At 46.0% G+C, this 9,519-nt stretch overlaps 1 protein-coding gene across 4 annotated transcripts; it reads left to right on the top strand.

Moving 5' to 3' along the window:
• LOC122372558 (post-GPI attachment to proteins factor 3-like) lies at positions 1 to 9,519 on the top strand. 4 transcript variants are annotated; one of them, XM_043349866.1, is made up of 7 exons: positions 1 to 42; positions 6,074 to 6,183; positions 6,912 to 7,064; positions 7,293 to 7,417; positions 7,622 to 7,758; positions 8,157 to 8,361; positions 8,500 to 9,519. In XM_043349866.1, exons 2-7 carry the CDS (start codon positions 6,121 to 6,123, stop codon positions 8,558 to 8,560), a joined length of 744 nt encoding a protein of 247 aa, XP_043205801.1. In that variant the 5' UTR covers positions 1 to 42; positions 6,074 to 6,120; the 3' UTR covers positions 8,561 to 9,519. The 4 variants fall into 4 exon arrangements, with proteins under 4 accessions (XP_043205801.1, XP_043205800.1, XP_043205798.1 ...); XM_043349865.1 differs by lacking the exon at positions 1 to 42 and adding an exon at positions 70 to 326; XM_043349863.1 differs by lacking the exon at positions 1 to 42 and adding an exon at positions 111 to 143.

Raw genomic sequence — 9,519 nt, 5'->3', positions numbered from 1 at the left:
GCACTTTCGTCGTTGATGCACTTTTGGATTTGTAGCACCTGCGTGCGTGTCGCAAATTTGAATTGTTGCACATTTGAATGTCCCCCTTGTTTGGCTTCGGACAAAAAAAAAGCATTTTTAATTTCATTTTCATCGCTATGCTTGTGCGAATATCAATATTGCTGGATATAGGCCGAGACCAAAGATTAAAAAAGAAATGAACAATCATATATTGCTTGTTATATTCACCTGCACTTCTGTTGCATGGTGTTCTTCTGGTGATAGGTCTGAGTTTTATCGAACCTGTGTGGCAAAGTGCTACAAAGAGAAATGTCGAGCACAGCAAGGTTTGTCAGTTTGATTTTTAGCCTAGGCATTGATTGAGGAAGGTCCTTTGAAATCTGATGGAATTAAATTATAATATCAGGTCTGGTAGTTGTGATGTGGCCAACAGTTGCAAATAATGATACATATGTATGTTCATAAATGGTCAATATTTAGTGTTATCAGCTTTTTTATCATAAATATTGCACATTACTCTCATTTAATAAAAGAGAAGACCAGCAACTTGACATAAAGTCAGGATGAAATTCAAGAAGAGGTTTTTGTGATCAGGCCATTTAGTTCTTAAATCTTCGGAGCCTGAAGAACTCGGATTGCAAATTATTGACAATTTAGTTAGCGTGTGTTGACTGAAAATAAATAAAGCTTTATTTTAAGAAAGGTTTTCTTTATTGCTTATTTCTTTTGATTCTTGTATTTCATAAAATCATAGACCTCTGTATACATGGACTGGACACAGAAAATCCGGCCATGACCACAACGGCCCTAAAAGTAAATGCTTATAACTCGAGAGCCAGTTCACCTACGACATCCATTTCTTCACCGCCGCATAGCCCCATTCATTGAAAATGATGGGGATCATCCGCCGAACTGATGCGGTGTAACGGGGGAGCACCAGCACGTGGCGCGTGAGAGATGTTTATGAAAATGGCGTGACAGTATCTCGGGAACGGCTGGACCGAATGAGTTCAGATTTGGCACCCAGCTAGGTATAACACACCTGCCAATAACGCATGTCCCAATTTTGAGGTGCCGATGCACGTGCGCACGTGCACACCCCTTTTTTGTATCTCAGAAACTACTCGTCCGATTTCGCTGAAATTTTGTATACAGGCAACAGCCTAACAACCATTGCTGGTTCACACCTCAAGCAAGGGGTGCGACTGCACGTGCGCACGTGCACACCCCTTGGTCATATCTTGGAAACTAGCCGCCCGATTTAGCTGAAACTTTGTATCTGCCTCCCTAAGAGCCAAGCTAAACGTTCCTGATATGCTCATCGCAAGCTTGAATTGCCGCTGCACGTGCGCACGCGCCACGCGCGCACCCCAATTCGTGGCTCGGAAACTAGCGGTTCCGTCTTGTTTTGCTGAGATCTTCTATGCAGCAATGTACTCCATAACCACTGGCGACATACATTTGCGTATCTTAGAAACGTATTTCCCAACGGGACTGAACTTCTGCATTATCAGGTGCGGCTGCACGTGCGCACGTACACACCCCTTGTTTATATCTTGGAAAGTATCCGCCCGATTAAGCTTGAATTTTGTCTATGCCTCCCCAAGAGCAAAGCTAACTGTTTCTGATTCTCGTCACAAGCTCGAAGTGCCGCTGCACGTGCGCACGCGCCACGTGCGCACCCCTAATTGGTAGCTCGGAAACTAGCAGTTCCGTTCTGCTGAGATCTTCTACGCAGCAATGTACTCCATAGCTTAATCACATGCGACTCATGCACTTGGTATCCTAGAAATTTGCTTTCGAACGAGACTGAACTTCTGTATAACGATGAAGTTAATTGGTAGTAAAAGTAATGCCTGTCCCGTAGCTCAGTTGGTAGAGCATCGGACTCCCGGTAGTGAGAGCCCGGGTTCGAGACGCTCCGGCGCTCGTTATTTGAGACTCCTGACGGGGATGGTCTGCGGTTGGTGGGAGCATCCGCACCCAGTTGAAGTCAGTTGAGTGGGACAGGCCGTGTCCGGCTTTGAAGGGCACGTTAAACTTTGGCATCTAAATTCTCCCGTTACCCGGAATTGCGCGATCGGACGGTAGGGGTCGGGGTCTACGCAACAAGCTCCGCTTAGCGTGGGCTCCGGCTCTGTCAATCCGTCCATTCAAACATTCGAGCTAAATTTATAAAAAAAAAAGTAAAAGCACATGCATTGTAAAACATATGTATTGCAGATCAGACTGAGCACACTTAGGTATACATAGCTGATAGTTCTTCAGCACCGAAAAAAAAATCCAGCTCATATTAAACCAGTAGGTACATACCCACTCATCGGTCAGCTGCACGATGTAGCATTTTTACTACATGACAAACAGCAAAGCAAACAAAAGAGCTAACAACAATGCAGGATTCACTCGCGGACGCTTTATCAATTAGCTGTGCGATTTTTTTTTTCGAGAAAACTGGCTCACTGTTGAACCGCCCAATCCCGGGACGAGCTGTTGGGTACTTGTTCGGGTGGAAGAGGTGCCGTTTTTCCCCCAATCAGTCACCCATGAAGAAAGGGCACTCGAAAAAGATGTGCTAGAGAGTACATGCTTTCCCGCGTCACACGGCTCACCGACCCGCCAATGGTCGAGCACTTATTGCACTTCTCGAAAAGGTTCCTTGAAATCCGCTGTAATAATAGCAAGAGCCCAACAGTGGCTATGCCCAACAATGTAATGGCTTACACAGAGCTGTTGGATGTCCGCGGATAAGTGCTGGTGCATGCCACTCATAGTCTTTCTGTTCCACCACCGGTGGCGGTGGGATGAAATTGAAAATGAGAAGAAGGATGGAGTGGGATGGCACTCCATTCATATGGCGCTGACGGCTACTGAGCTCTTGGATGCTTAACTGGATCATCATGCAGTGTCCCTTGTGCGGTCTGGGTGTTCGTCAAAATGATGACAGAAAAGTACACGCGGTAGAGTTTAGCCGATACACGGCCCTTGTGGGCCATGTAGCCGGTGGCCAAGGCCGCCACCACATCGTCGCATTGGATGTCGTGGGTCGCGCCGATGATATTTCCCAGCGCACGGAGCCGGGGACGTATGTACAAGCACGGGCACTCGAGCAGCACGTGCGCCGGGGTGTCCGCTGGTTCACCGCAGACCAGGCAGCGGCCCGCTGGACACTCTTTGTCTTCGCATTGGGCGCACTCGGTCGTTAATCTTCGTCCAATCCGGTGGAGTTACTGCTCTGATCGTCTCCAGTGACCCGACCGGAGCTGGCGGATATCAACAGCCTCCTACCTGGTGGCGGCTCGTCCCGGGGCGGGGGCGCGGTCCCCCATGACGGTGCGATACCAGCCAGCTGGCCAGTCCGCCTGCCACCTCTTCTTGGTGGACCGCGCAACAACCCGTGTGAGGGTGCGGACGTCAACCGGGGTCATCTGCTGGGACAGCCCGGCCGCTTCCTTGGCCAGGGCGTCCGCCCTCTCGTTGTCGGCGAGTCCACAGTGGGCTGGGGCCTATTGCAGCTGTATTGTACTGCCGTCAGCCGTCAGGCGCTACACTTGGGCCGCAGCGCTTCCAGCCAGGAGCTGCCTCGACTCAAAGGCGTCAGCAGTTGCTCGATCGGCGGAGCGACTCGGCCTCGCCGATGTACCGGCACTGCGGCCGATCTTGTCGCTCCTTTTCTATCAGTCTCCTAAATGGGCCACTCTTTTAGAGAGCGTGCGCCGTACAACTCGGTGAGGACCTTGGCCGGCAGAATAGTTTGCTGGGCGGCGACCGGAGCCGGCTCGATCCCTGCTACTACGGCCTGTGTGGGGCTATGCAGCGGTCACCTGACAGTCGCACGCAGCTACCGCTGGACCAGCCAGATGGCGGAGAACGGGATCGTTAGGACAGCGGCTGCGTGCTCCAGTGTTCCGTCCACGCATCCCGATGAACGACGCTGTAGGCAATGATTCTCCGCATCCGGTCAGCCTGTGGAGCTGCATCGTGGGCTACACTCGGGAGGAAAGGCTGTATCAGCCTTACTGTGCCAAATGGTGCTTAAGGTCACTGTACTCTTCAGCAAGCACCGAACACTGCTGATAAATTTTCCTCCTACATCATGTCGGCGACTGCTGCTGCTCCTGGAGTTGGCATTTCGATGATGTGCTATCCTGGGGGCATTGTTCGTTAGCGGCTCGTTGACTATCTCTGTGAGTGGCGTCACTGAAAGAAATAGAGAAAGAAGTATGTCGGTCACACTTTATAGGATAATGTGTGCTTAGCGGTAATTTTTTACATTTAAGAACAAGCGGCCCTCGCCAAGCATGATCCGCAAAGTCATTACGATAGCATGACAAGAACAAGTAAATGTGTTTGCAAAAGTAAGGTTTCGGATAGATTTATGTATTGCAAAACTGCCTTTACACAGTGATACTTGATATTAACCTACGTCCTACAAGCACACCTGCATTGAGAAGCAAACGACTTAAAAGTAATAATGAATGTAAATGCGTCAAGATTGCTATTTTATAGTTTGATCAATGACACTCACAAATAGATTGATTCGAATTCGATGACATTGATTATCTTGTCTACGAGCATGCCTTCCAAGCATGGTAGGCAGTGCAGTAACTAATCTGGTTTATTGAATACCGACTTTGGCGAGCAAACATACCAGAGAAAAAGCAGCAAAGACAAATAAAAATGAAGCAAGCTATAAAGCATTACTCACGCTGGGAAAGATCTGGCTAAGAGTGGATGGAACCACAGTGTATAGATGTAACGATGCGTCAATCAGGAACGTTTGCTTGCACTTCCTGTGGGATCTTGTAGGTAAATGGTCTTCTCCAAAATGCAGCTAAAAAACGAACAATTGTTTAACAAATAATCTTCTACTTGTGACATCTAATAACGTATCAGTTTGTAAGCACACCGACACCAATTATTCAACCGAAACTAATGATAAGTCCTCAATATGAAACACTTAAAAGTGAAACTTAAATGTACAATTCCAGTTTCATACCTATTTTATGACAAAACACGTAGGTCTGGGAATAATGCTAATGATACTTTACAGAAAGTCACGTGCTCTTTTCCGTCGCCGTCATTAGGACGAATTTATTTAAGACGGTCCGTCATGAGCGTTGCACTTTTATCCCCTTTCAGAGCAATAAAAGCGATTTAACGTTTTTTCTCTTAATACTGTTTTTGAGAACAAGTATCCTTGAATACAACAGCATAGGAAATTAGCTCAAATGCTCACCAACTACCGGATATTTATCCGCATACAATTACAACGATCAGAATCTGTTGGATTACACGATCAACAGTTTTGAGTCGTTTGTTGTTATTTTTAGTTATGATATCAACTATTCAGGTGTGAATAAGCGGTAGTTGTGGGGACCATGGTTGTATTCAAAGTTTCAACGAAATGGGACTGTTTATTTCCGAGATATACTGGAAGGGTGCGCACGTGCGCACGTGCAGCGGCACCTCAACATTGAGACAAACACCAGCAATGGTTATAAGACACTTGGGTATATGCAAAATTTCAGCTAAATCGGGCGGCTAGTTTCCAAGATATGAACAAGGGGTGTGCACGTGCGCACGTGCAGTCGCACCCCTTGCTTGAGGTGGGAACCAGCAATGGTTGTTAGGCTGTTGCCTGTATACAAAATTTCAGCGAAATCGGACGAGTAGTTTCTGAGATACAAAAAAGGGGTGTGCACGTGCGCACGTGCATCGGCACCTCAAAATTGGGACATGCGTTATTGGCAGGTGTGTTATACCTAGCTGGGTGCCAAATCTGAACTCATTCGGTCCAGCCGTTCCCGAGATACTGTCACGCCATTTTCATAAACATCTCTCACGCGCCACGTGCTGGTGCTCCCCCGTTACACCGCATCGGTTCGGCGGATGATCCCCATCATTTTCAATGAATGGGGCTATGCGGCGGTGAAGAAATGGATGTCGTAGGTGAACTGGCTCTCGAGTTATAAGCATTTACTTTTAGGGCCGTTGTGGTCATGGCCGGATTTTCTGTGTCCAGTCCATGTATACAGAGGTCTATGATAAAATCTTTTCACATTTCAATTTCCAGGTGATGGCTTCATTTGGAAATGTCCGGATGAATGCAAGTATGACTGCATGTGGAATACAGTTGATGAATTTGTGAAAAATGGGAGAACCACACCTCAGTTCCATGGCAAGGTGAATCATTTTGTTCCTGTTATGTGTTCCAATGTCAATGTCTCTTTGTCATATTTATCATACCAGAACATTTGGACAAGTTATTGGATGACTAGGTATTTATTGTTTACTTAAAGGAAAAGGGCCACCTTTAACATGGGGATTGAAACTGAGATAGCCATCTTGTAGCCCGTGTCCGAAAACCTGTCTGTCTACCTCCTTACGGCCGATTTCGGCCTCCATTCGTAGTTATCGGCAATTTTAAAAGAAAATACGCCAGGAATGCGTCCTTATCCCAGGAATGCGTTCTTATCCGACAATACAGCCACCCGCGGCGAGGCTTTGGTTTTTTACCAATCAGCTCCAACCAGCTCAGCTTTAACCAATCAGCTTATCTGACACAATTCGACGAGTCTGTCTTCTGAACGCTGATTGGCTTGAGTGTGACGTCATCGCTATGCCATCATACAGTAGGTGCCGTAGAGAGTATCAACATAGTACCAATATGTTAAATAGTTTTAAATAATTTTTCGCAAATTGTGCACTTCTGGCACCAGTTTTAAAAAGAAAATGAAAAATAATAATGTCAAAATGAAAAACAACGATATCTTCATATTTCACGAAGGTGGCCCTTTTCCTTTAACAGTTTTTTTTAGAATGGAGGTATTGAATTTAAATATTGTTTCATTCTGCCATTGTTTATTAGTTCAACAGTGTCATGCCTTTCATCTTCATCTGTTTATTTTCAGTGGCCATTTGTGTGCTGGTTGGGAATGCAAGAGCCAGCCAGTGCCATCTTTTCACTCATGAACCTGATGTGTCATGTAGTAATGCTGAGGCATTTCAGGACACTTGTGCCTCAGCATGCACCACTTTATTGGCTGTGGATCACATACGCACTGGTAAGTCACTTTTCCCAAAAATAGTTGTGCTAACTGCTGATTCACCCACTCTAATGTCTGACAAAAGTGCCTGATGGTTGTAGTTGGTCTGTCAGGCATCCCTCTGAGAAGTTTGTACCTTCTTAGCGAACTAGGGTCACTTGTGTGTGCTGTCACAACAGCACAATAGCCTACCCTCTCAGATGCCGCCGTTTGTGCCGTTTTGACCATGTTTTCACTGCTCCTCAGGTGTGTATGAATGGCTGGTTCTGGTCCTTTGTGTTCCACACCAAAGACACTGACTCCACAGAGAAGCTGGACTATTTCTCTGCCTTCTCCATGGTTCTCTTCTCCTTTTATTCGGCCTGCATCAGGTAACTTCTGCAGCGGCATCGGGCATCAGTTCACGATAGAAACGACACTCACGGCACACATAATACATTGGGTGTGCAGTTAAGTCACGTTTTACTCACAATGAAGTTCTTTTTTCCTTGACTATATCAGGCGACTGAGCAGTGAGCAAACTGAGCATACAAGAATCCGTTTTTTTTTTTACAACGAGCGCGTTTTAATTACAGGCTACTAGGCTCCCAAATGAGCCTTCCTTCGATTGCGGTCTCTCTTCTCTGCATGGGCTTCTTGATATACCACCTGTCGTACTTGTCTCTGGTCAGATTTGACTATGGCTACAACATGAAAGCCAACATCTTTGTAGGTAAGTAATTATTCTTCCGTTGCTTAAATTATTTCTCAACACAAGCTACCTACGTCAAGTAAAAGTCAACAAAAAGGCAAAATGTTTTGTAAAAATATCATTGGTACCAGGCAGAGTCAGAGAAAATTTTACAAGTCACAATGCTATCATTTTTGCATTAATCGTAAAGCAGTTCTTACGATAAATTTCATTTAGCTCTTAGCTACAGCGAATGCTTACAGAGTCGGTTTCATTGGTAAAATCATTGAATTTGTCACTGGATAATTAGTTTTACAGTCCGGATCGTTTTTTTTTTTCATCGCTTATCTCCTCGCTATCGTGTGCTCAGCTCGCTAATAAAACACAGTCGCGGCTACCCCGAACACACCAGTTAATATGACCCGTCCGCACACCGACAGGCGCCCTGAACGTGATCACTTGGCTGGTATGGTGCGGTCTGAAGCGGAGGACGCTGCCCTACGTGTGGAAATGCGCCCTTACCGTGACGCTTGTGTCCGTCTCCATCCTACTGGAGACTGCCGACTTCCCGCCCATAGCGTGGACACTAGACGCGCATGCGCTCTGGCATCTGAGCACGTCACCGCTGCCTTTGCTCTGGTACAGGTGAGCTTTCTATGAACATTGAAATTAGCGCGAGGAAGTGTTATGACTTCGGAATCGAGGAGCAGTTGTTTGATGTGTGTTTAGTGGTCATTCTAGCGCAGGTGAAACACTGACCTAACTGTTCGCCATTGTTTCCAGTTTCCTCATCGATGACTGCCGACACCAGTTAGGAGTGAAGAAGCTGGAAAAGTCGGTGTGATACCGGAGATAGCTCGTGCCTTGATCGTACACCGCAACTGCTAAGGGTTTGGCGCTGTGTGAACAAATTGCAAGCCATCATTTCTGGATTCCTGAAGAGGACGGGACAAATTTCCACATCCGCTAGTCTCTGCATCGTATTTATAGCTGTTATAGTTATAGCTGCTCCGCTGGCCGTTGCGATGCTTGCATGGCATGTCGTGCCGGTGGTGCCCACTTGTGTTCAGTAGGGAAATGTATCAATGATGAGTGATCAGGGACTTCAAAATAAGGTCATGTATAGAGAGCGTCGGATGATTGACTCGCCAATGTTACCCTACGATGTTGATTGTTACATGACTGTTGTTGCTCAGCTGGTGTAGGTATAGGTACTAGTTAGTAATTGTATCGTGATTCCATACCCATTATTGTTCGGTGATCAGCACGACTATAAAGGATTGCTGGTTTTCCGTGTGAGGCTTTATTATGAATCATTCATATCGATATATGGCGCTATCATTTGCTATCATATTGGAGAAAGCCGTAGTCGTACGCATGTGCTTTCTGCTGTGATAATTTTATTGGTTTCATCGTCGATTGATTTTGTTGTTTGGTCCGACGAGGATGGGACAAATGACCGATGAACTTGTCAGCGAAATCTGATGAGTTCTCAGACTGAATATCATACATACTTGTAGGAGTACGTACCTATGCTTCTACAGTCTGCAGCGTCAAACACCGGCTTTCTGAATCCGCCAAAGGTTACGACCAAATTACAAATGAGCATGAGACGATTTCACTTACTTAATGCTTTTGTTTTTTTTTCAAGCTCCTAGTGGTTTACAAGATTGGTGATTGTTTAACGTTCGTGGTTTGGTGCTGCCCTAAATGTAAGCATACATCCTGTTTCATTCCTCAATCCTTTCTCGTCGCTGATAGCGAGTGGTTTTGTTACAAGCAATAAATAAAATAACCAAACTA

This window comes from Amphibalanus amphitrite, unplaced genomic scaffold, assembly GCF_019059575.1.
Source record: "Amphibalanus amphitrite isolate SeventyFive unplaced genomic scaffold, NRLGWU_Aamphi_draft 001372F_arrow, whole genome shotgun sequence".
Taxonomy (NCBI): Eukaryota; Metazoa; Arthropoda; class Thecostraca; order Balanomorpha; family Balanidae; genus Amphibalanus; species Amphibalanus amphitrite.
The sequence above is the reverse complement of the archived record's forward strand: the minus strand, read 5'-3'. Positions and strand labels throughout refer to the sequence as shown.

Bases quoted from the DNA above. Each gene is read 5' to 3' on its own strand.
- LOC122372558 (XM_043349865.1), top strand. From the start codon at position 197: ATGAACAATCATATATTGCTTGTTATATTCACCTGCACTTCTGTTGCA. The intron at 7,065-7,292 runs GTAAGTCACTTT...ACTGCTCCTCAG, and splicing joins TGTGGATCACATACGCACTG to GTGTGTATGAATGGCTGGTT. The intron at 7,759-8,156 runs GTAAGTAATTAT...GCACACCGACAG, and splicing joins GAAAGCCAACATCTTTGTAG to GCGCCCTGAACGTGATCACT.